This window comes from Ascaphus truei, chromosome 5 (assembly GCF_040206685.1).
Source record: "Ascaphus truei isolate aAscTru1 chromosome 5, aAscTru1.hap1, whole genome shotgun sequence".
NCBI lineage: Eukaryota > Metazoa > Chordata > Amphibia > Anura > Ascaphidae > Ascaphus > Ascaphus truei.
In genome coordinates, this window is record NC_134487.1 from 215,830,418 (window position 1) to 215,858,386 (window position 27,969).

Here is a 27,969-nt window from a genome sequence, read left to right on the forward strand (position 1 = left end):
ATAATACTGGACACATGATACATAAAGCTTGCCCCCCTGCAGACGCACTTACCAGAATTCCCTCCTACTGTCTCTGTACATTCTCCCTACCTACCAATTAGATTGTAAGCTCCTTGGAGCAGCGGCTCTTCTTCCTTAATGTTACTTTTGTCTGAATCACTTATTCCCATGACCTGTTATTTATATTATTTGTTATTTATATGATTACCATGTGTGTTACTACTGTGAAGCGCTACAATAGAGGCAGCGATTATTCTAACAAAAACCAGTGGCAATTCCCCAAAAGACCCAGGTACACCCAGGTACATTCTGAATACATGCCTTAAATTTCCTTAAACTAGCCCCAGCATTTCTACATTGATTAATGGCCTATCAGATTAACAGCGGGGGTCCCTGGCAGTCCCATTCAAACTGAATTGGACTGCCAGGGATCCCTGCTGTGTTAATCCTATGGGTCGTTAGTCAATGCAGAAATGCCTTAAACGTGCCTCAAACTAGCCCAGAACATACCCAGCACATACCCTGAATGTAACCCGGCTAGTTTAAAGCAAGTGTTAGAAAAATCGTTGCCTCTACTGTATGTATATTAATGGCGCTATATAAATAAAGACATACATACATACATGTCACTCGACTTGCCTTATTCTGTAGCTTGGCCCTCTGCTAGCTGTATTTTGTTACATAGAGCAGTACAATTATTTTGCCTCACAGAACTCTGCTAACCTTTTTCTATACAACGAAAATCTGGCTATTCTGTAAAACAGAGGACTCTGCTCACCCTGTTCTAGAACACAGCCATCTGCTTGTCTTATTCTGTAACACAGCACTCTGTTACATTATTGTATATCACAGCACTCTATGAGCCTTATTCTCTATCACAGCACTCTCACTACCATTATTCGCAACAAGGCACTTTTGTGTGCCTTATTCACTAACCCTGAACTCTGCTATTAGTCCTTAACTGTTTACTCTTGCCAACCGTAACACTGCTCTCTTGATAGCCTTACTCCCGACCAGCTCTGAAAGGCATTGCAGTCCTGACACTGAAGGGTTAAACACCAGAACTAACATATGTGTCACCTTTCAAGATTGTGAGTTAACAGTAGCGTCATGAAGCCCGGTTCTGCGCATGCGCACAGCAAAGGTCGCTGGCGATAGCTGCTTTTGCGCATGCATGGCGAATGCCGGCGGCTGCTTCTGCGCATGCACGGACAGCAGCAGCCAACGTCACTTCCTTTACGCATTTTCTCAATGAAGGCGATTTAATCCTATGAAAACTCACTAGGTCCCATCAAAGAAGTTTCACTTCAAAACCCTAAATGAACTACAGTATAACAGTCAAGCTGTATAATACTGATATAAAGCGGTAAAATATAATTCAAGGACGAGATGATAGTGGACTAAACCCGGAGCACTTTGAATAATGGAATAATTCATTTACATAACAAAATGCTTAAGCTTCCACTCAACATTAATACCCGAGGGGGTTAAGGTGTCCAGGGTATAGATCCAGAATATCTCTTTTCTATTGAGATTGTTTAACCTGTCACCTCCTTGTATATGCTGTGGAACATGTTCTAATCCTTTAATAAATGAAAAATTAGTTATACGTTCTGAAGGACATATAGAGAAGTGACGTGAAACAGGATGATTCATATCTAGTTTTTTTATTTAATCGAATGAGTTCCATAATTCTGGAACGTTAAGGTCTAATATTTCGTCCCATATAACATTTATGACAACCGCACTTCAGAAGATAGATAACAAAGCTGTTGTGACAGTTAATAAATGTTTTGATGGAAATCTATTATGAGAATTTTTTAGCTGGAACAGCATACTGGCACACCAAGCATCGACCATGTTAGTATGTTTTTATTAGACCCAGGGGTTATCACAATATAGCAACTTCCCTTATAAATTTCTGGCAGCTTGACGATGTTTCAGGTGTTCGTTTCACCTGTATTCACCTACATTTGATTGATTTAATCAACGGAAGCCACTACATAAGGATCCCCTTTTCTACCTGCAGTCACTCTGATAAAGTAACATAGTGGTATGAAACGCATCAGAGATGACTGCTGAACAATGTGATTTTTGCATTTTCAATAAAAAAAATTCTCTACTGCTTTTACTCCAGCTTCATTACCGGCTTTTGCAGTGCTCTGCTTTTTCTGCATTTTTCTATCTTGGATTACCTTTACAGGTGGAGCATGCACCAACTAGGAGCATCAGACGCTGCACTACGTCACAACTTATATGGAGATGGACGTTCAGGTAACGTGAGTCCTTTTATACTTTGTCCTCCTCTTCACTATTCGTCTATGGCCATTGTGTGACAGCAGGAACTATTTGGGGACTTGATTGCGACGAGGCTGGATATACCATCAGTGCGGGTTTACGCTGTGGGCTCCTGCTGCCTGTTCCCTTTCCCCTCCCCCCGCTCTTCTCTTTCCCCTACCTACCACAGAATTCTGCGCTTTTATTGTGCAGCAGTTACATATATCTCCTGGATTATCACAATGCTATAATTGTTATTTTATATGGACTTCAATACAGTAATTTTGTCTCTACCAATTGTTTAGAGCACAAGTTATGTTCCTGTTTTTTCTATTGTTTGTATACTGTTGAATTTTCCTTTTTTTTTTTTTTTTTACTTCAGTTAGTATTTTATCATTCACTTGTCCCATTGTGAACCTTATTTATTAGCACATCAGTATCTAATTTTATCACTAGTAAACACTCTACGAATTGTTATTTGCATCACTGGTTAACACCAACAGATTTCTTTCACCATTGGTGATCATTTTGTGCTTGTCTTTTTTGCTTTGTACAAATACACATACCAAAGATTGTTTCCAATCTTTTACCGCATTGTTTATTTAATGAAAATAAAAACAGTATTGACTTTGGGAAAATGAATTTACTATTTGAAGCCTAAATTTGTGTCTTTTCAATTTGTGCCAAGAGAGGGAGCCACCAGTCCAATAACAAAGCTATAATATATATTTACATCCTCAAAGGAAGTGGAGAAATCATTAGTTGACTAAAATATAATAGAGGTGCCACTTGCAAGTACCCAAATATGTAAGAATTGGTGATTCTGCATAAAATAACACTTTGAAAAGTACTGTTGTACATAAGGGAGACTTTATAAGTAGGTTAAAGCCGCAGCCGTGCTGACCACCATTTTTTGATTTTTAAAACGATTTATTTAAAACCTGATGCTTCATTTCGGAGATATGAGAGTTTGAAATATTAAGTATTCATGATGTTAAAATTATGCTCTACCTAGATTCCAAGAGTCTACAGGTTGCCATGGTGATCTCAGAAGCCAGAGATTAAGTTTATGTTTTTTAACACTAGAAAACATTTTGCTTTTTTAAAGCGCATGGAATGCTCAGGGTGCATTAAATTATATTCGTTAAACTCATATAGCCTTCTGGTGGCAGTTGTGCATTAATGCTACAAATCAGTAAGATTAAATTAAATTAGTAAAACTTTATACAAATATTTTTGTTTCAAAGATCAACATAAAACACAGTGGTGTTTTGAGACTTATACAAATATATATATATATATATATATATATATATATATATATATATATATATATATATATATTGCAGACGTTTGTACCTCAGACCTGCCTCTAGCTAACACCAATACAGATCAGGCTGATTCAACAAATGTACATGTAAATGCTCATCATTTATTTTATGAAACTATTGCTTTAGTTTAATTTACATTTATGTTTAGTGCAACGAATCCGAAAGCTGTACAAAAATAAACTACAATTATACTGATATCTTATTCTGTATGCCAGACCAAATGAACAAATACCACTTTTTTTTTACTTTCCATGTAACTAAATATAGACATCCGAAGGGCACAAAAGAATGTGCTTTTTAATATGAAAAGTCATATAATTGATTTTTCCTTTTCCCCCCAGATTGAACCTTTGCTATCCTCTCACCTCATAATGTAATAAGTATGTAATACCTTTTAACATTATAAAATGTTGTATACATTTATATCATGTTGAACATCATTTAGATTTATATAATGGTGCTGATCATCATTTTCTGTTGAACAGTATGTGTAATTTTTATCTCATTCACGCACACACAGATAGATGTACATATATTTTTTGTTACGGTAAATGTCTCAAATGTGGTTAGATGGAAAAATATAAATGTCATTGCCCATCCATACCATTTAACTTTGGACGTAGATATTTGTTGTAGTCTTTTGTAAGATTTTGGAATCCAGGGAGCATATCTTGGTCATCTCCTTTCTGTCTGGACATAAGACTGGGGAGATAAAATGAAATGGTAACAGCATTAGACTCAACCTTCCATACAAAAAAGCAGAATTATTACAATTAAACATTTGCCAGAAAAATACTGTAGCGGGTGTCTGATTCACTAAATAAACAGACTAAGAACTATGCACAATGACGAATTACTGTATTTTGGTATTGGCATATTTTACATTGTATTGACATCAATGGGAGTTTCCGTCCCATAGTGCCCCAATTGGCTCTATCACACTATGCATCGTGACAAAAAATTGTTAATGTACAATACAGTATACTTTATATTAAGTTTGAGCCAATAATGTTTCTGTAATCAACTTAATCTTAGCTTCAAAGATTTAGGTGGTCTACAATATGTATGGTGGTATTATATGATTTAAATGTGATCATTCATATCTTGCAGTCAATATACAGTATTTTGCCAGTCTTGCCCTATCTAAGCCAGTTTTCAATTTGTGTAACGTTAGGAGTAATGTAAATAAAATGTTGCATGTGTTAAAAAGCAATGTATTACATAACATGTCTTATAGGTCAGAAGTAATTAACTTATTTGGCTAATGATTTGTATCAATTGCAAAGAAAGTGTTGAGTAAGCTTCTTGTATTTGGTTAAGCTTTAAGCATAAAAGTAAAGTAAAAATACTGTAGAAGCAAATTTGTAATTGACTTAATTTTTGTTTGTTAAAAAAGCCAAACCAAACATGTTAGTTATGAGGAAGTAGATTTTAGATCTGCATCAACTGTAGTACTTGGGATCATTAAATATGTAAAAAATCTTCCTTATATGCTGAAATTCTTAGAATGTTAAAGCAGAAATTTGAAACAATTTGAGCTTAAATATTCTGATTCTTGATGACTCAAAACACATATACAGTATCAACTAAAATATAAAAATGAGAGAAAATTGCAAGTCTAATTTATATATATATATTTGTTTTGTCTTTAGCCAGCTTAGGCACACACCCAAGCAGTATTCATATCTAACATTTCATGACAAGGACCCTATGTTCTATGTCAGACTCCCAAATTGTTCTACTTACCATTGTAATAAAAGAGTAAAAAAGAAGAGGATATGATAAGATCTGCAGTACATTTTTAAAAGTCCAGAATGATCCTGGTAGCAGCTTGTCATGTATTGTTTTCTTTGCAGAGCTTGAAGTTAGAATAGACTGGTGTTTATGGGTGGGCCAAGAGAACCTTTTGTAATGTTGCCTTGCCCAGTTAGGCTCTTCCTTTATCTTGTAATTGGAGGAGTTCTTTCTTGCCAGTTTGCCTGCTGACAATTACATTACTAGCTATTCATATCGTATACATTTTTATAATGATTGTGACTGAACTTATTTTAATGTGTTGATTCTGGGCAATTGTTTATTTGAAAGAAATAAAGACATGCTATATTCTTAACTGTTTTATAATTACTAATGGATAAATAACATATTAGACACAGCTTTCTGCAAAGTTAAAAGCCTAATATAATGTATACCCCTATATGTTTGTACGGTATATGTAAATCTATTCAAATAATTTGAACTGCATGCCCTTTTTTGCTTTGTTCTCCCTTGTTTTTTCTCACAAAATAATCCATTATGTTAGTCAAATTACACTCCTTTCTCAATCTTCTGATTGACCTCCTTATGTCTTAGATTTTTGGTCCGAGTAATTTGTTGCCTCTTTAATAGTTGAAAAAGGTAAAGTAAGAAACACAATATTGGTAGTGCGATAAAGCAAATTTAATTGCACTCTGAGTAGTTGTGATGTGTTTTTTTGTTGGTATTTTGAATGTTTTACCAGTCTCTTTCACATAGAACCCTAACAGAATCCCTGATTAATGTGTCCACCATTTACAATTTGTTTGTTTTGTCCCCTTTTCAGTTGTACCACCCACATGCTTTGTGGCCATTTAGTATAAGAGAAATGATGTTATAATTTAATTGTTTAGTGATTCCCTGATTCATCAGACCTGTGTTATAATATATTTTAAGAGCCATCTGATTTTAACTACAGCTTCTTGTGATAGGCTGTCAAAAATATAGATGAGGAGCGGCACTCTTTGCCTATTGTCCACTCTTTTGCATGGAACCTGTATTATATTAACTACAGTAGTAGTACTCCAAGCTTCTTATTAAGGTCAATATATCCATAAGCCACAGGTGTCTTATGGCTTTGTACACTAAATAAATATGGCCCTAACTGTCTGCCATTTTTACCCTCTAACACATGATTAGCTTAACATGTAAGAAACACATTATCATACTGTATGTTGATTGCTAGAGTTACTGAGGCAATGTTTTTCCCTCTGAATATAAATATTCCTTTTGGAGTACTGGCATGGTTAGGGAACATGTATTATGGCTTTTAACGGTTTTCTTCAGCAACTTAGCTGATGATGATCTTTTCATACTTCACACAATGCCACATTACGCAATAGTTCTCACTCGATTAGTGGTGCCTGTACTATGTGTCCCTACCACACCTGATCATACATATGTTTTTCCCCAAGCATGTGTGTGTAGCTTTGACTTCCCTAGTTGTATTCTGAACTATTGACTTCTTGGTAGGGCTAAACTGCTGCTGTACAGAAGTGATCCAAACAAAACATTATGAAGCTGCCAGTGGGATTGTAAAATTGCAAGAGTGTGAAACACTTCAGACAACTAAACAGGACAGCCACCCCAAAATTTTAATTTCCTTACTTGTAAAAAGCTATTTTGTTTAATGAGCTTCTTGCACTATATGTTAAAATATTTGAACAGCAGTAAAAGGATTTCCTGAACCACTAAACCATTAAACCACTTGCTTTATTGACAGAGTATCTAATTTAGGCAGATATGATTACAGTTTATATACAACCCTTTTATTATATTATTTATTATCTGCCTGTAAAACTGCGATTTTATTTCAAGATTTCATTGCTGACATTCAAAGCACTACAAGACCAGGGTCCCAGCTATCTATAAGAGTTTCTAGTTCCCTACACTCCCATTCCCTCACTTCAAACTGCAGATGAAGGACTCCTAGTTCCCAGAATCTCCTTGACTTTGTTTGGGGTCCAACCTTTTGGCCAAGCTGTTCCACTCTTTGGATCAGTCTGCTTCATATGGATCGAGAAGCCCCCTCTCTGAAATCAATAAAACAGGCTCAACACCTACCTGTTTACCCAGGTGTAACAGAGACTTATCACTGTTGAGAAAAACTGTATCTAAATCCAGCAGGCACAGGCAATCAACCAAACTCCACCTGGCTGATTAAGACTGTGTTTGAAAAATCCTGGTCTGAGAAACAGGAAGATTTCCTTAGCCCACAACTAGGGCTGACCAGAGGAACAGGTGCCTTGTGCTGCAGAAGGACTGTATGCTGATAGCAAGATAAGGGGGCCAGACCTCTAAACCTGGACACAGACATTGCCATAGCACACAAGGGTGCTGACCCAGGAGAGCAGAGAGGCCTTCTCCTACAGCTGCAACAAACAGATAAGAGACTTTCTTGTTGGACTGTTGTATATCTATATGTATATATGTTTGGGGTGGTAACTAGCTTAGCTACCCACCCGGTTAGAGAGGGACGGAGTAAAGGTGTAGATATTCTCCAAGCGGAGTAGGCCTTTATTTTGTTTATTTTGCAATAAAGCCTCATTTTTGTGTCACCTTAAAACGGTGTCCATTGCGTACCTCTGCACACATCTCTTACACCAGGCATTTAATTAATGAACCACAACCTCTCCAGCATTTAATAGCTACTGTAAAATACCGGCCCACCCTATCTTTTCTTGTGTTTGGTCTCTTTTTTAACCTTAAATGTTTTCTTTAATTTCCGTTTTTTTAATTGTGAAGTGCTTTGAGTCCCATTGTGAGAAATGCGCTATATAAAGTTATTAATAGTATTATTATTATTAGTGTTACACTGTGTTGCCTGTGCCTGTGTAAAGTCATATTTTCTTCATAATGTTTGTGTATGTTTTATGTATTGCTGTGTTTGATGTAAAGGCTTATTAATCATGCATGTTGAATGGGGAGAAAAGCGCTATATAAAGTTATTAATATTATTATTATTATTAGTGTTACACTGTGTTGCGTGTGCCTGTGTAAAGTCATATTTTCTTAATAATGTTTGTGTATGTTTTATGTATTGCTGTGTTTGCTGTAAAGGCTTATTAATCATGCATGTTTAATGGATAATAGGCCGCTATGGTTTAAAGGGTCATTAGTGAGATTTTGATTAAGTGCAGGCGTTAAATTAACTTCCTGCACATTAAAATACCATAAAGGTCAATTAGGAATGCATTAACAAAGCCCTACCAACTACTGCTTATAAGGGGGTATTGTTGGTATTATATGAATTAATAATTCTTTATATTCATCTTTTATTCAAGTAATGATTTTAAAATGGAAATGGCCACTTAATGAATCGGTTCCTTTACGACTTGGCTGTTTTTTTAGACATGTTACTTATCTGATTTTCCATTAAACACTGTTTAATCCAAACATTTTAAGGGTATTTGCCTTTGCTATTTCTTTTTGTATTATTCGTTTATATATAGAATAAAGCCTTAGAGAGTTCAGTGACAATGAAGATATGGTTAAAATAATCAAAATAGACATTAAAAATCCATACAGCTAAACCTACCTCACTCAGGCCCATATTTACTAAGCAGCGGTATTCCATAAGACATTTTCTGGCACCGGAAGACACCTTGTGGCCCATTCACCTATAACATTACTTAGTAAATGTGGACCAAAGTGTATAAAGAAACAAATTGTTGTCCTCTGTCTCTGACCTTGATGTTTTGGTAATACAGCTATTAGTAAAATAGGCCAGATGATCAGAACAATATTGTCTCCGCTTTCTTTTTTGGAAAATGCTGATACATTTAATATAAATGTACGTATTGTTTGCTGTTTTTGAGTAATTAGTCACATTTGTTTTGTGTTTGTTTTTAATAAATGAAAAAAAATATAATACTTGTGGGCTTTATACATATACAATTGATTAAATAAGTAACCTACGGGAGAGATGTGTCAAAGGAAATTTGCAGCAAAGCTTCTTCTTCTTCGTCTTCTTCGTCTTCTTCAAAACTGGAGATCACTTTGTGTACTTCTTCCTTGAAATTGGTGCAAAGCATTTTCTAAAGTTGCATAAGAGGGGTAAGTCTTGCATTGATAATATCCTGCTGGAAAGGAAATGCACCTTATGAGAATTGTCTGCTAGCCAAGGACACGAATAATGTATTTGAGGACAAATTGGCATGAGAACTAAAAGGCATTTAAATAAATAAAAATTATTCATCCACACCCTAGTTCATGCATTTAATTGTAATGCAATTTACTTGGCATTAAACAATACAATGATGTCATTTCAGATAATGTTTTAGACAGCTGTAAAGGAACATGTTACATACCACGTCCTCTGTATGTCACATATAAAAATACATTGCTTATATAAATATTCTGGCTATTGGGCTTTGTTTTTTTTTGCATGTTTGTATACTTAAAGCCTTGGCAAATAAGGCTAAAGTCCTACACAGTAGATACAAGTTCTATGTTGGAATAATGATAACTGACAAATTTCAATGGGAGATGCTGAATCCTTATTTTACCATAACCAATAATATATGCTTTTTCATAAGAACCATGTGAAAGGGTTTACTTGATTTTTTATTTGAGCATACTGTATTTTTGTCTCCTTGCTTTTCACGTAAAACGTAATCACTGATTGCCTAAGGAGGTGTAGTAAGCTTATTAAATGCTGTTGGGTGCAGTTGTTTATTTTGAATTCAACAACAACATAAGAAATGGAGGAATACCAAAATCAAAATGACAAAAGTGTATGAGGAATAGGAAATAGGATTGTGTATATGAATTTGTGTATATGCATAAAAGCAAAATATTTTGTTTCTTAATAGGATTATCCTCAGGGCTAACTCGTAGCCCAATTAAATATTTATATTAATTAATTATTAATTTATTTTATTTATAAATAGCGGGAACAGGGGTTAACCCCTTAATTACTATAGCGGTTATTAACCGCAACAGTGATTAAGGGGTTAGGGGCCATTAGATTGTATTATTGTATGTATTCTTGCTGGCATCAGAGGACATGGCCCTGGTGACGAGGATGCCCTTCATAATGGCAGGGTTAAGTAGAATGGTGTTATTTACTTTATTTATGCTGTTTGTCTAATGTTTGTTTTAATAATGGGCAATTGAGCTATTATCCATATCTGGATAATAGCTATTTTCCCATTACTGTACTGTATGTGTTTGGTGGTGGTGGTGGGGGGGGGTGTATTTATTGAAAATGTATGCCATGTATGCCATTCTTTTTTTTTTTTTATAACAGGATTGGTACTGCAGGCCAGCGGAGACCCAAGAGAACCACACAACGACCCCCGGATGCCCATGTGGACCACCCGAGGACCCCTGAACATCCACGGGCACACCCAAAGACCCCTTGACACCCACAGGAACCACCAGAAAACCACAAGACACCCACGGGGACCACCCAGGTACCCCTGTGGGGGCCCCAGACAGCTGTTGGAACAACTGAGGACACCCGGACATCTGTGGGAACCAGCCAAGGGCTCCCAGACACCTGTGGGAACCACCAAGGGCCCCCAGACACCCATAGGAACCACTCGAAGGACCCCAGACACCTATGGTGAGAAGCCGGGGACCCCCAGACATCCACAGGGACTACCTGCCCCAGACACACATGGGGACAACCTAGAGGCCCACGGACACCTGCGGGGACCACCCGGGGACCCCCGAAGGCCTCTAGTATGAATCCTGTGTACAAAAATAAATAAATGATGGTTTTATGTGGGGGTACAGGGGATGTGTTGTGCATTGGTGGTTAGTACATATTGTAATGTTTATTGGGGGTAGGGTATGAATAAAGGGCCAAGTACCTGCTTCACTCACCCCCTCTGCCCCCAATAAACCTGCTGTTGTTCCTTTTAACCCCTTTATTGCTGTAGCGATTAGCCGCTAAGGTAATGAAGTTGACTGTAAATGCATTTTTATTGCATAGGATTGATGCCGGGGGGCTGCGCTGCTGATATTAATGGATATCAGCTCCAGAGACCCCCGACATCAATCCGATGCAGGAAAAATGCATTTTTAGTACTACTAGAATTGCACGAGCTTGAAAAGCTGGCGATAAGTGTCTTATCGCCGTGCGTTTGGCGATTTTTTTTTCCGGCAAAAAAAATTGCTGAAAACCTCTTATCACTGATTTATCGGGGCTTACTGAATAGCAGTAGGCTTTTTTTTTTATAAGGTGGTGATAAGTGGCTTACATATGTAAGGGGATTTTAGTGATGGCATTCTCTATATTTATCCATTGTTTGATACCAGCCCATGCATACCAATCTCTAAGAGTTCTTAAATGGGATGCTAAATAATATTTATGTATATCTGGACAACCTAATTCTCCCTCCCCCTTTTCCAAAATAAAATGTGTTTAGCTACCCGAGGAGGTTTATGATCCCCTATAAACTTCATTATTTTGGATTGAACCAAATCTAGAATGCTTTTAGGAATATTCACATGTAATGCTTGAAAAAGATATAACTGTCTTGGTAAAATATTCTTCTTTGTATTTACAATCCTGATTGTGGGGAGAGGGGAGGGGAGGATAAATGGCTCTTGCTACAGTCTATACAGGTGAAGGTGCCAGGGGTAAAGAGAAATGGGTAGGAAAACAGTACCTGCCTAAGCAGGTGAAAGGACCCCTATATAACTAGCACTCAAACTAGAGTTATTAAATCAGGGTAAAAAGTAACCTTTATTAACATATGCAATGGTGAGTGAAAATCACTCACCATTGCATATGTTAATAAAGGTTACTTTTTACCCTGATTTCAATCCAATAAATCTCATAAGAATGCCACTGTAGAAGATCAATATATATATATAAACATTATTAATGGGTGCCAAACACACAGCCTTTCCCGCCATTTTTGTACTAACCACAACAAAGATCCCAAATCCCTCTCTGTTATGGGTATTGAGTTCATTCCCCCCTCCTATATGGGAGGAGATCGATTTCAGAAGTTATGCACTCGAGAGACTTATTGAATGTATATTTTGGATACTACATATCCCAAAGGACATAATGACCATATTGATATCAGCACCATAGTTTGAACACTCTTGGGTGTTCCTCCAGAGGTCTGGGTTGAATGCTATGCATTCCCTCTGGGCTATGGTCGTTCATTTGGTCATTATTAGTCACTTTATATCACTAGATTACATGCATTATCGGGAGGTCAGCTTGTAGGGTACATAGCATATTGCTTTGTACGATTTATCTTCACAAATAGTCACTCATCATTATTTAATTCACATTTATTATCTAATACATTTATATATTTTTATTCACTTTGCACATATTTCTACACATATGTTTACATAATTTTATATATAGTATCTTCATTCACATTATATTCTACATATTCATACATTTTATTGTCACATTCAATTCACACACAATTTATTTCCATATAATATTAGCACATATATCACATAGGATTCTTCACTGTACATTAATATATAGATACCATTTGATACACATATCACATGCAAGGTGAGCTATACTTCTTCCTCTGTCTTTGCTTTGGATCCATCTAATTTTGCCTCCTCTGACTCCACGCTGGAATCTATAAACTAGGTAATATTTTGGGGAAATTTACAACTAAAGCCTAAATTGTTGTCATTCAGTATTATCATGTATTGACTAAAAGTATTTTGGGGCATTTATATCTGGAATTTTGTTGTCTCTAAGAAACCAATAATTAATCAATTGTTTAATTAAACCGGGGGTACTTAATAGTGGTCATCTTTATCTAACTTAGGGGCCTATGCAGAGAGCAGCGGTAGAAATAATTGGAGAGTTTTAGAAAAACTAGATTTAATGGAGAGTTTTATTCTCCATATGCAGAAATGGGCGAAATCCGCTATTTTTAGCATTACTGCATGTGGAGAATTGTAAATGAGGAGATGCGCGCAGCTGAAAGGGAAAAAAAAAATCGCGCATTTTTTTCTGTTTTCCTATAGCCGGCGAGCTCCTGCTTCTTGCCAACTTTAGTTGGCGGAGAAAATTGGAGAAAATCGCGCCAAAAACAGCCGCTAGATGGCGAGCGCGCCTTTCTGAATTCGGATATTTTTCAGACTGGCGAGATGTAGTTTCTCGCCAGCCGCGCGGCGAGATTTTCAAATAGAAAAAAAAATGGCGCTTTTTTCCTACCTCGCCATTTTCAGCTGTTTTTAGCGCGATTTTCTCCGGAAAATGGCGAGATTGTAAATAGCGCTGCTCTCTGCATGAGGCCCTAAGTCTTATATATTAGTCATTTAAATATAGGTCACTTTGAATTTATTCTGATACCTAAAAATTCTAATATATGTATATACATATTATTATCTCTATATAGGTATTTTAATACATAGTTATAGTCATCCTATATATCTCTTGATAATTCATGTATTATCTATTTAATTGAAACTAATAGAAGTTCAATTGTTAAATTTGTAGATCACTTACTCTCATATTAGCTATTAATGTTTTGTTTAAGTAAGATGTACAGTATGCTGTGTTCAAGATTAAAACAATATATATATATTTTTTCTAGTTCTTACTATAAACATATGTTTTTTATATATATATATATATACATAATCTCTTATACTCAATGGGGTCCTCACAAAATGATGTGTATTTATGTATTCATTTATTAATTGTTTTATTGATGCGTATCATGTGTATTTTATCATACGATTGCTTTAATTAGTGTATTGGCTAATTATACTAATTACCTCCCTATAAATATCATGGACTGGCGCTTAGAAGGTAACCCCTGAAGAAGTCATTATCGATGACGAAACGCGTAGGGCGTGGCTAGATTGCGGCCGCCATTTGCCCACGAACACTCCTGTTACTTGCACAGAGATTTTTGGCTCTCGTGTGCGCTTGTCGCGGCCATTGCTCAGCCGCAATGAAGACTCTCAAGACTCTGTTTCCTGGTGGGACCCGTTTCACTGTACACGCTGAACACCAAAGGCGAGGGATTCCATTTCCGGTTCCTGCTGCATGAAGGAGATCCACGTGACGACGCCACTGATCTGAGCCGGACGCTGATGCTTGAGCTGCTGGCACATACACGCTTATTATTGCTGTACATTTGTGAGTGGGCATTTTATAGATTTTATGTTCCTTTAATACATTTTTATTATGGTAATGCACTAGGTGTGCGCCTGTTTCTTTCTTTTTCTTTTTTCTAGATATCATTAGGGACTGGTGATCCCTTTGAAATGGGCTGCAAGAACCTGGAGTCGGTGCCATTGGAACAGGACTTTATGTAATAAAGGTTTTTTAATCTTCATTTTTATTTTTTGACAATTTTTTCTACATTTTTTACATATTAAATTCATTTTTTGATTTTTTCATATATTTTTTATAGGGTTCTATTGTCAAAAGATTGCACTAATATTGTATTATTTTATTGTCTGTATCATAGTGTATTAGCCTACATCTAGCCGCCCCGCTAAGCACATTCATGATTAGCAACTGGTTCTTCTAAGAATTCATTTTTATCAGGATACTTTAGAGGCGCTACTTCTATTTCTGCTTGTTTTGAGATATATATATATATATATATATATATATATATATATATATATATCCTTATGAAGGTTTTGAAAGTTATGTTTATATAAAGTATTGTAAGTGTTAGTAATGTGAATACCCAAATATTTGATATACACTTTTGCTCATTTGAAAGGAAAGAGATTAGCAAGAAAATCAATTTGATCACCTGGCAGAATGAGATTGATAATTTCTGATTTATTTACATGAATCTTTAATCCAGAAACAAGATCAAATGTATTCAGGACTGCTATTAATTCATTCAAAGACTGTTCTGGATTTGAAACAACAAGTAGGATGTTATCTGCAAACATTGTAATTAGATATCCTCCCTAATCTTTTGCGCTAATTGCGCCATAACCATAGCAAAAGAGGTGAAAGTGGACAACCCTGTACCTGTACATTTTTCAACTATTAAAAAAGCAACAAATTACTGGGACCAAAAATCTAAGACATAATTTATTATTTATAAAATGTTTTACCATTAAGTAATACATTGAGAGTTAACTCTCGTTTTCAAGTATGTCCTGGGCATAGAGTTAAAATGACAAATAATACATGGTTACAAGTACAGTTACATAAATGAGCAGGGTATACATTATATACAATACATTGCATGCACAGTTAAAGAAGATGTATATTATAGGCTTATGTAACAGTTACAGACCAGATTTAAATGTGAGGTAGACTTAGTTTTGAAAGTACTTAAACTGGTGGTGCATGTGAGAGTCTCCGGTAGGTTGTTCCAGTTTTGGGGTGCACGGTAAGAGAAGAAGGAGCGGCCGGATACTTTGTTGAGCCTTGGGACCATGAACAGTCTTTTGGAATCTGATCTCAGATGATAAGTGCTGCATGTGGTAGGGGTGAGGAGCTTGTTCAGATTGATGGGTAGCTTGCCCAGAAAGTATTTGAAGCAAGACAGGAAAGGTGAACTTTGCGTCTAGACTCGAGTGATGACCACTCTAGTTATTTGAGCATTTCACAGTGATGTGTGTTGTAGTTGCATTGGAGAACAAAACGACAAATTGAATTGTAGAGGGTGTCAAGTTTGCTAAGGTGGGTTTTGGGTGCCGAGCCATATACTATGTCTCCATAGTCGATAATTGGCATTAGCATCTGCTGTGCAATATGCTTTTTGACCAGCAGGCTTAGGGAGGATTTGTTCCTGTAAAGTACACCTAGTTTGGCATAGGTTTCGGATGTCAGGGTATCAATGTGCTTTCCTGTTATGCTTGTGCTGCCCGCAGACCAGACCCGTCCTCTGCACTGAGGTGGGACGTATAGAAACATGCACCTGCAACAGAGAGAACGTGTCCGGAGTGTGGTGGTAGCGTAGCCGGCCAGGGAGTGTAGGTATAGTAAAGTATGTACTTGCTGGATCCGGGGTAGCAGGAGTGCTGTAGTGAGTTCCGTAGCCGAGGGTCGAGGATAGGAGAGTTCAAGGAGGTCGTGGTACTAAAGCCGAGTCCTTGGGTCTTAGAGGTCAACGTAGAGAGGAGGAAGCCGGTGTCGAGAGCCAGAGAGAGGAATCTGCCAAGCCGGGTCAGAGCCTGAAGAGAGTACAAAGAGAGAGCACGGCACAGAATCCACAACTGCTAGAGAAGAGACTATGCAGAGCAATGAGCTAAAGGGAGGACTGGGGTTATAAAGGTAGGTGGTCCAATAGAGGCATGGGGTAGAGTAGGGATGTGCCGTGGAGCACTCAGTGATTGGAAGGCAGTGTGTTTGTTTTTAGCGATCAGCTGTGCCAGTGGCCAGCGCGGATGCCTGGGGGCGGAGTCAGAGACAGAGTGCAGTGCATAAATTATAGCCAGAGACACGCTCTGTAAGAGCGAGTTGCACGCGTCCCGGTAAGATGGCGGCCACCTGTTTGTGTGCCGGGAGCGGGTAAGCAGCACCACGGCAGGGATACCACTGAAGGGGAGATGCGGCGGTGGCCGCGAGTCCCGTGAGGAGTTAAGGAGGGGTCACATCATGGCAGACGTGACCCCCGATTCCTTACAATTCCAAATGTTTGTGGGAGTCAAACAATATGCCCAGGTATTTAAAACAAGTAACAGGAGTTAGCGTGGTGTTAGCAATGGTTTTGATCTGGAGCTCAGTCGCTGGAAGCTTTAAAAATTTAGTCTTGGTCCCAAATATCAATGTTACAGTCTTGTTAGTGTTTAAAAAAGTTTGTTTTGGGAAATCCAGTTTTCGAGTCTCAAAAAGTCAGACTGAAGTATGTGTTGGAGGTTGGAGAGGCTATGGCTGTGTGCATATAGGATTGTGTCATCTGCATACATGTGTATTGAAGCTTCCTTACAAGCTGTGGGAAGATCATTGATGAACACTGAAAAGAGTAGGGGCCCCAGAACAGAGCCTTGCGGGATGCCACAGGTGATATCAAGGGGATTGGAGTTAGAGCCTGAGATGGACACATGTGGGGATCTACCTGATAGGTAGGACTGAAACCAGTTTAAAGCATGCTTCCCTATTCCAGAGCTCTGGAGTTTTTTTAAGCAGAATAGCATGATCAACAGTATCAAAAGTCTTTGCAAAATCTAGGAATATTGCACCAGTTAGTTGTCCCCGTTCCATTCCACACTGGATTTCATTGTAAACTTTTAGCAGGGTAGTTACGGTGGAGTGTTTGGGGCAAAAGCCAGATTGGAATTAGCTAGGGAAATTTGTCTTGGTATAGTAATCGCTTAATTGGGAGTGGACACATTTGGGAGATTGTCCTGTAGTTTTAGACAGTGTTTTTGTCCCCACTTTTGAAGATTGGGACAACTCTGGCAGTTTTCCAGGTCTTAGGGATATGACCTGCAGACAGGATAGAGTTGACTATGGAAGTAATTGTATTTGGCAATTGTTGGGGCACCAAGTTACATAGTTACATAGTTACATAGTAGATGAGGTTGAAAAAAGACGTAGGTCCATCAAGTTCAACCTACAGTAGAGGCAACTCTTATTCTAACAAAAACCAGTGGCAATTCCCCAAAAGACCCAGGAAACACCCAGGTACATTCTGAATACATGCCTTAAACTTTCCTTAAACTAGCCCCAGCATTTCTGCATTGATTAATGGCCTATCAGATTAACAGCGGGGGTCCCTGGCAGTCCCATTCAAACTGAATGGGACTGCCAGGGATCCCTGTTGTGTTAATCCTATGGGTCGTTAGTCAATGCAGAAATGCCTTAAACGTGCCTCAAACTAGCCCAGCACATACCGAGCACATACCCAGAATGTAACCCGGCTAGTTTACAGCAAATGTTAGAATAAACGTTGCCTCTACTGTATGCTAAATTTAGACAACAGATACTTTATCCTATATCTATACTTACTTATTGATCCAGAGGAAGGCAAACAAAAAACCCCATTAAGGGGAAAAATTAATTCCTTCCTGACTCCAAGAATTGGCAATCGGATTAATCCCTGGATCAACATCCTTCTCATGTATACTTATTTGGTATATCCCTGTATACTTTTCCCATCTATAAAGATGTTCAACCTTTTTTTGAACAAATCTATTGTATCTGCCATCACCGTCTCCATGGGTAAGGAATTCCACATTTTAACTGCCCTTACTGTAAAGAACCCTTTCCTTTGTTGCTGGTGAAATTTCCTTTCCTCCAACCTTAAGGGATGGCCCCGAGTCCTTTGTACTGCCCGTGGGATTAATAGTTCTTTTAAAAGCTCCTTGTATTGTCCCTGAATATATTTGTATATAATTATCATATCCCCTCTTAGACGCCTCTTTTCTAATGTAAATAAATCTAATTTAGCTAGCTTCTCCTCATAAGTTAGAATGTCCATCCCCTGTATTAATTTGGTGGCTCTTTTCTGCACTCTCTCTAGTTCCATAATGTCTTTTCTTAGGATTGGTGCCCAAAATTGTACTCCATATTCAAGGTGTGGTCTTACTAATGCTTTGTATAGGGGCATAATTATGTTTACTTCCCTTCCATCCATTGCCCGTTTGATGCAAGATAAGATCTTGTTTGCCTTTGCAGCTACTGCATGACATGGGGCACTATTGCTAAGCCTGCTGTCTACAAGCACTCCTTAATCCTTCTCCATCAAGGATTCCCCCAATATATCTCCATTTAATTTGTAAGTCGCCTTTTTATTCTTGCATCCCAAATGCATAACCTTACATTTATCTGTATTAAACCTCATATGCCATTTACCTGCCCACGTTTCCAGTCTCTCCAAGTCCTTCTGAAAAGAAATTACATCCTGCTCTGATTCTATTACCTTACACAATTTAGTATCATCAGCAAAGATGGAGACTTTGCTCTCGATCCCAACCTCAAGGTCATTAATAAACAAGTTAAAAAGCAGGGGTCCAGTACCGATCCCTGAGGCACTCCACTCACGACTTTAGCCCAACCTGAAAAAGTTCCATTTATGACAACCCTCTGTTGTCTGTCCTTTAACCAGTTTTAAATCCAGGTGCATATATTATTACTGAGTCCAATTTTCTTTATTTTGTACACCAACCTCTTATGTGAAACCGTATCAAAAGCCTTTGCAAAATCTAAGTAGACCACATCAACTGCATTACCCTGGTCTAAATTCCTACTTACCTCCTCAAAGAAACAAATAAGGTTAGTTTGGCAAGATCTATCCTTCATAAATCCATGCTGACTATTACTAATAATTTTGTTTTCCATTAGGTATTCCTGAATATTATCCCGCATTAAACCTTCAAGTAGTTTCCGTACTATTGAAATCAGGCATACAGGTCTGTAATTTCCCAGTTGTGATCTAGCTCCCTTTTTAAATATAGGCACCACATCTGCTTTACGCCAATCTTGTGGTACTGAGCCTGTGGAAATGGAGTCCTTGAATATTAAATATAATGGTTTTGCTATTACTGAGCTTAACTCCTTGAGAACTCTTGGATGTATGCCATCGGGGCCAGGTGCCTTATTTACTTTAATTTTTTCAAGTCGCTTATGAACTTCTTCCTCAGTTAACCAATTGTTCATTAATATGGAGGTTGTGGCTTCCTCCTGTGGCACTACTATTGAACTTGATTCTTCCCTGGTAAACACAGAGGCAAAGAATTTGTTTAGTACCTCAGCTTTTTCCTTATCTCCAATAATCTGCCTACCCACCTCACACTGAAAGGGTCCTACAGTATATTTTCTTTTCTCATTTTTTTGTTATTAAGGTACTTAAAGAACTTTTTAGGGTTGACCTTACTTTCTATTGCAATCCTTTTTTCATTATCCATTTTTTCTAATTTGATTGCCCTTTTGCAATTTTTGTTACATTCCTTATAATTCTGATACGATGTCTCTGTCCCTTCTGACTTAAAGAATCTAAACTCCTTCCTCTTCTTGTCCATTTCCTCCCCTACCTGTTTATTTAGCCACATTGGTTTTGACTTATTTCTTTTATTCTTATTACCCAAGGGTATACACTGATAAGTGTGCTTTTCTAACAATGTTTTAAAGACTGCCCATTTATCTTCTACATTTTTCCCTGCAAAAACATTATCCCATTGTATTACTACTAGATTAGCCCTCTGTTTATTAAAATCTGCCTTTCTAAAGTTTAAGGTCTTTGTTGAACCCAAGTAATCTGTTTTTTGATAATTTATTTAAAATGAGACCATGGTATGATCACTGTTACCCAAATGTTCCAAGACTTGAATATTTGTTATTACTTCTACATTGTTTGATATGACCAAATCCAGAACTGCCCCTCTCCTGGTTGGTTCCTCAATAATTTGGGTCATATAATTGTCTTTAAGCACCCCCAAAAACCTGTTTCCTTTTGTTGTGACGCTAATCTCATTGCCCCAGTCTATGTCTGGATAATTAAAATCCCCCATTATGCAAACATGACCCAGTTTTAATGCCTTCTCCATTTGCAAAAGTATTTTAGCTTCGTCAATCTCACAGATATTTGGTGGTTTATAGCATATTCCCACAAACATTTTCTTTATACTTTTATCTCCACTGCTAATTTCTATCCACAAAGTCTCTACATTTTCATCATTCCCTTCATAGACATCATCCCTTATAATAGGTTTTAGATCCGATTTAACATATAAACATACTCCACCTCCCCTTCTATTTGTTCGAGCCTTCCGAAAAAGAGAATAACCCTCTAAATTAACTGTTCCGTCATGAATTTCATCTCACCATGTTTCAGTAATGCCTATGATATCATACTGCTCCCTTGCAGCTATTAATTCAAGCTCCCTCATTTTATCTGTCAGGCTTCTTGCATTAGCAAGCATGCATTTAAGCTTTTTTTCAGCCTGTACTATTATCTTATCTGCTCCTTCCTTTCTGCTCCCACTTGGTTTAGTCTTTAGAAGTTTTCTAGTATTATCTGTATTTACTATGGGTGTCTCACTGCTTGCCAAACTTGCACTTGCCCCCATTCACTTCCATACCACCTTGTATCCTCATCTATTCCATTTAGTTCCTTATCTGTTTCATTCCCCTCCCCTCTCCATCCTAGTTTAAAATCTCCTCCAACCTTTTTAGCATCCTCCCCCCTAGCACAGAAGATCCCTCTTCATTGAGGTGCAATCCGTCCCTAGAATATAGATGGCACCTCTCAGAAAAGGAGTCCCAGTGCTCTAAAAACCCAAACCCCTCCTTCCTGCACCACTTTCTTAGCCATGCATTAACCTCCCTGATCTCTGACTGTCTCCCTGCGGTAGCGCATGGCACTGGTAGTATTTCAGAAAATACTACCTTGGAGGTCCTTGCCTTAAGCTTTTGGCCTAGATCCCTGTAATCATTTTTTAGGACCCTCCATCTTTCTCTAACTTTGTCATTGGTGCCAACGTGTACCAAGACCGCCGGGTCAATCCCAGCCCCCCCCCCAACAATCTGTCTACCCGATCTGCAATGTGCCGAACCCGAGCACCCGGGAGACAACAAACTGTTCGGTACATGTGGTCCCGGCAAGAGATTGCCTATCTACCTTCCTAATAATGGAGTCCCCTACCACCACAATCTTTCTTTGTATCTGAGCATCCTGAGTCCCCACTGTGCTGGAGGAACTATTCCCCTGGCTGCTAGAAGAATTAGTCTCCCCTAGCCTTGCCATTTCTGCCCCAACTTTCCCAATATCTTCACTCAACATGGCAAATCTATTGGGATGTGTCAGCTCAGAAATGACCTGCCTCTCCCTATTGCCCCTGCTTCCCCTTCTAACTGTCACCCAGCTACCTACCTGCTCCTCACTAACAGCAACCAAGCTACCTACCTGCTCCTCACTAACAGCGCCACCATCTGCACCACTAGTCGAAGCAAGGGCCTGGTCAGTGAGCTCTAATTCCCTTTCAAGATTGTCAATGTCCCTCAATATTGCAAGTTGCCTCTTCAGATAAGCAATCTCTGACTCTAAAGAGACCACCCGCTCACACTTTCCACAGCGGTATGCTCCTTGGAACAGCTGCTCCAAGTGCACATACATGTGGCAAGATGTGCATTGAGTGGCATTTTCAATCCTGCTCATTCTAGCAACTATGAAGTTTATAAGTAGTAACAGTAAACTGTACTTCAATAAACTATACCTTGATTAACCGCTTCCTTGTTCAAACTGCTTCTGGTTCTAACTGCACACACTTTAAACAACCAGCACTTCAAATCAACCACACAGATTAGTCAGTACACGCAAGCTCAGGATTCGTTAGAAGCCTCTGTTTAAATAGGACACCACCAGGTGTGTTAGGTTATCAATTAACTAACCCCACCCACTGCAGGTGTGTTAGGCCAGACAATTAGCCAACCACACCCACTCTGCCTCAGGCAGGAGAAAGGGAAAAAAAAGTTAGGCTTCAAATTACAGCACACTTTAAAAATAGATTAACCCACTGCACACTCCCCAAAAACAGCCACCCCTGCTAGTATACCCAGTACTTCCCTTTTCTTCTGGTTCTAACTGCACACACTTTAAACAACCAGCACTTCAAATCAACCACACAGATTAGTGAGTACACGCAAGCTCAGGATTCGTTTGAAGCCTCTGTTTAAATAGGGACACCCGCTAGGTTATCAATCAACTAACCCCACCCCCTGCAGATGTGTTAGGCCAGCCAATTAACCAACCACACCCACTCTGCCTCAGGCAGGAGAAAGGGAAAAAAAAGTTAGGCTTCAAATTAAATTAAAGTCTTTGGATCCTAGATGATAGTAAGTCAGGTCCACATTGGTTGCTTAGTTTTAATTTGAGGAGCGCTTGTGTAATCTCCACTTCGGATACTGGGCCAAATTAAAAATTGTGGGCAGTGTTGGGAGGGGGTGGGGCTATATGGGTACTCCCAGGATGAGATTCAGGTTTGTGGTTTGGGTTGCGTTTAGCTAATAAGTTAGTAGCACACACCACAAAGTAATCATTGAATGCATTTGCAATGTCAGTGGGGTTTGTTAGAGTAATATCCCCCTTAGTGATATTACTTGGTTGTTGATGGTTAGAAGGCTGGAATATATTGTTGATAACCTTCCAGAAGTTAGCTGGGCGGAGGTCAATAAGAAGGTTGAGAAAAGGGTGTAATCTGACTAAAATGGTGGAATATTTTGCGAGGAAAAACAAGGGAGAACAAAGCAAAATCGGACATGGAGTTCAAACGAAACAAGATATTATTTAAATAGATTTACATATACCATTCAAACACATAGGGGTACTATAACAGGGGAGTAATCCCTGTTCAAGTAATGTGCCTTTAATCTAGCAGTGTGGTGGTTAACTGCTGGTAGTCAATTAATAAACACCACCTGCCTGATTTAGATTGCTTACAAAAGCCTGTCTGTTGAGACAGGAAGTGACTCCTTAGCTCATATATAGTATATGCAAGTGATCCAATGCTAGGTAAAAACCATCTCTAATCATCATTGAAGCCTTTGCTGTGTGTATTATATAGTATATGCAAGTGATCCAATGCTAGGTAAAAACCATCTCTAAATCATCATTGAAGCCTTTGCTGTGTGTATTATATAGTATATGCAAGTGATCCAATGCTAGGTAAAAACCATCTCTAAATCATCATTGAAGCCTTTGCTGTGTGTATTATATAGGATATGCAAGTGATCCAATGCTAGGTAAAAACCATCTCTAAATCATCATTGAAGCCTTTGCTGTGTGTATTATATAGTATATGCAAGTGATCCAATGCTAGGTAAAAACCATATTTGAATGCTGTTTTCTGTCTACCCCTAATCAAATTAAGTGTTGCCACCAAGGCAGGGAACACCCTGTGTAGAAAACCATTTGTTTGAATGTGCCTCAGATGTGCTAATTAAGCAGACAGAACCACACTGTCAGGTGACTTTTTAGGCCTATATAAACCCAGTCAGAACAGCTAGTCTGCTTGCAGCCCATATCCAAGTGGCCCATTATAAGTGGCATGACTACTGAACAACTGAAGTTTAAAAGGAAATTCAAGAGAAGTGAGGAAGAAGTGGACACCCCCAACTGGCCCTGATTCCTGCATTTGAACTACGCTGGAAAGGAGGATATCATCAATACCAGACTGCATCATTACTGCTGTGAAGCTGACGTTACCATTTATATTTGCAGTGGCTTCACTTCTTCTCAAATAATGCACTTCTTTTTACCAGCCTCAGTATGTCTCTAACTCCATTCATATATCTCCATCTCTCCTTCCTTCACCACTTCTCTGTTCACATGAACTCCTTTCTTACCTGCGTCCTCTGTCACCACACAGCTATATCCCCTGCATTAAAACACACCCCTTCAAATCCTCCTCACACATTCTCTTTCTATCCATGCTTCTCCTCCTTGCTTCTGGGGATATCTCTCCCAATCCTGGTCCCTGTCTTATTCCTACATGCGCTCATCCTCGCCTGCCAACTGCAACCTCTACTCCTTCTGGTGTCAACCCCTCCAACCTCATACCCATCCCCTGCCACCCTCCCTCCTCTCTCCCTTTCTCCTGTGCCCTTTGGAATGCTCGCTCCCTCTCTAACAAGTTCCTCTCTGTGCATGACTTCTTTCTCTCTCACTCCCTGCTTCTCTTTGCTATAACTGAGACCTGGCTCACTCAGTCTGACTCTGCTCTGGAAGCTGCCCTCTCCTACGGTGGCCTTTCCTTCTCCCACACTCCACGCACTGATGGCAGGGGTGGAGGCGTGGGGCTCCTGTTCTCCTCTCTCTGTCGTTACCGAACCCTTCCTATTCCTTCCTCTCTTGCTTTCCCTCCTTTGAGGCTCACACTGTCCAGATTTTCTCTCCTCTCCCTGTTCATGTGGCGGTCATCTATCGCCCACCTACCTCTACTCATCCCCCTTCTGCCTTTCTCTCTCACTTTGAATCCTGGCTATCTTTCTTCCTCTCCTCAGACTCCCCTGTTCTTCTCGTTGGGGACTTCAATTGCCACATTGATGACACCTCTCTCCCTTGGGCTTCCCGCTTTCTTTCTCTAACCTCTTCTTTTGGCCTTCAACAGTGGACTGCAGCCAGCACCCACAAGTATGGCCACTACTTAGACCTGATTTTCACTAAGAACTTCTCTCTCTCCGATTTCTCCATTTCCCCTTTTCCTCTCTCTGACCATCATCTCATCTCATTTTCTCTATCTCGCTTCTCCCCTTCTCCACCTCCATCTACACCCCGGTTCTGCAGAAACCTGCGCTCTATTCACTTACCTGACTTTGAGTCCACTTTACGCTCCTCCCTCTCCTCTCTCAGCTCTGCTACAGACCCCGACAACCTGGTCAGGAACTACAACTCTGTCTTGTCCTCCTCTCTTGATCTACATGCCCCGCTTTCTCTCTGCCGCACTCGCCCTTCTAACCCTAGACCCTGGCTAAATTCCCACACACGCATGTTGCGTTCCTCCACTCGTTCCTCTGAACGCCTCTGGAGGAATTATCACACTCTCGCAGACTTCCTTCACTACAAATTTATGCTATCCTGTTTCAACTCTGCCCTCTCGCAAGCTAAACAAGCCTACTTTTCTGCACTAATCAACATGCACAAGTCTAACCCACGCCGACTGTTCTCTGTCTTTGATACTCTACTCAAACCACCCTCAGCTGCCTCTCCTTCCTCCATCTCCGCTCAGGACTTTGCTGACTATTTTAAGGAAAAGCTGGAATCCATACGTCAGAACATCCCCTCTGTTTCTCCTTCCCATCCTACACCTCTTCCTAACTCTCCTCCTGCCTTCCTTGACTCATTTTCCACTGTCTCAGAGGAGGATGTGTCGCTGTTGATCGCCCCTTCTCCCTCTACCACTTGCCCTCTTGACCCCATTCCCTCCCATCTCCTAAAACCTCTTGCTCCTACTATAATCCCTACGCTCACACACATTTTTAACTCCTCCCTCTGCTCTGGAACCTTTCCATCCTCCTTCAAACATGCAACAGTCATACCATTACTCAAAAACAGCAAGCTTGACCCTACCAGTCTTTCTAACTATCGACCTGTCTCCCTCCTGCCTTTTGCCTCTAAACTCCTTGAACGTCTTGTATTCTCTCGCTTGCTCCATTTTCTCAACACCTATTCTCTCCTAGACCCTCTACAATCTGGCTTCCGCACTGCTCACTCCACGGAAACAGCCCTCACTAAAATAACTGACGACCTCCATGCTGCCAAAGACAGAGGTCATTACACTCTGCTCATATTACTCGACCTCTCTGCAGCATTTGACACCGTGGACCACCCTCTTCTCCTTCACATTCTCCATACTCTTGGTATTCGGAACAAAGCTCTATCCTGGATCTCATCCTACCTCTCCCATCGTACTTTCAGTGTCTCTTCTGCTAACACCTCCTCCTCCTCTATTGATCTCTCTGTGGGGGTACCCCAGGGCTCTGTCCTGGGACCTCTTCTCTTTTCTCTGTACACATTCTTTCTAGGTGACCTAATAACATCTTTTGGGTTTAAATATCACCTCTATGCTGACGACACACAAATATACTTTTCAACACCTGACCTTACACCTGCTATACAGACCAAAGTTTCTGAATGTCTCTCTGCTATATCATCCTGGATGGCCCTCCGTCGCCTTAAACTCAATATGGCTAAAACAGAGCTCCTCATACTTCCTCCCAAACCTGGCCCTACTACCTCCTTCCACATTACTGCTGGAACTACGATCATCCACCCAGTAGCCCAAGCACGCAGCCTAGGGGTCACACTCGACTCCTCTCTCACATTCGCCCCTCACATTCAAAACATTTCTAAAACTTGTCGCTTTTTCCTCCGCAATATAACAAAGATACGCCCTTTCCTCTGTTGCTCGACTGCTAAAACTCTGACTCAGGCCCTCATTCTCTCCCGTCTTGATTACTGTATCCTCCTGCTGTCCGGCCTTCCTGCCTCTCACCTGTCTCCCCTACAATCTATCCTAAATGCTGCTGCCAGAATCACTCTACTCTTTCCTAGATCTGTCTCAGCATCTCCCCTCCTGAAATCCCTCTCCTGGCTTCCAATCAAATCCCGCATCTCACACTCCATTCTTCTCCTCACTTTTAAAGCTTTACACTCTTCTGCCCCTCCTTACATCTCAGCCCTAATTTCTCGCTATGCACCACCCCGACTCTTGCGTTCTGCTCAAGGATGTCTTCTTTCTACCCCCTTTTTATCTAAAGCCCCATCCCGCCTTAAACCTTTTTCACTGACTGCCCCACACCTCTGGAATGCCCTTCCCCTCAGTACCCGACTAGCACCCTCTCTATCCACCTTTAAGACCCACCTTAAGACACACTTGCTTAAAGAAGCATACGAATAGCACTGTGAACATTCTGAACACATGATACATAAAGCTTGCCCCCCTGCAGACGCACTTACCAGAACTCCCTCCTCCTGTCTCTGTACGTTCTCCCTACCTACCAATTAGATTGTAAGCTCCTCGGGGCAGGGACTCCTCTTCCTTAATGTTATGTTTGTCTAAAGCACTTATTCCCATGATCTGTTATTTATATTATCTGTTATTTATTCGATTACCACATGTATTACTACTGTGAAGCGCTATGTACATTAATGGCGCTATATAAATAAAGACATACAATACAATACAATATCTGGGTTGAACT

General features: G+C 39.5%; 1 protein-coding gene across 3 annotated transcripts in view; it reads right to left on the bottom strand.

The window, feature by feature from the left end:
• GABRP (gamma-aminobutyric acid type A receptor subunit pi) overlaps positions 1–27,969 on the bottom strand; it is a 239,878-nt gene that overhangs the window by 112,052 nt on the left and 99,857 nt on the right. Inside the window, exons 1-2 of one of the 3 annotated variants that reach the window (XM_075601665.1) lie at positions 5,406–5,480; positions 4,213–4,310 (exon numbers count right to left, since the gene is read on the bottom strand). The exons of 1 other annotated variant lie outside the window; for it this stretch is intronic. In XM_075601665.1, the coding sequence (XP_075457780.1) occupies positions 4,213–4,310; positions 5,406–5,446 (139 nt within the window). In that variant the 5' untranslated portion in view covers positions 5,447–5,480. Of the gene's footprint in view, positions 1–4,212; positions 4,311–5,354; positions 5,481–27,969 lie in introns of those variants that run through there. One more of the 3 variants, XM_075601661.1, reaches the window with a different exon arrangement.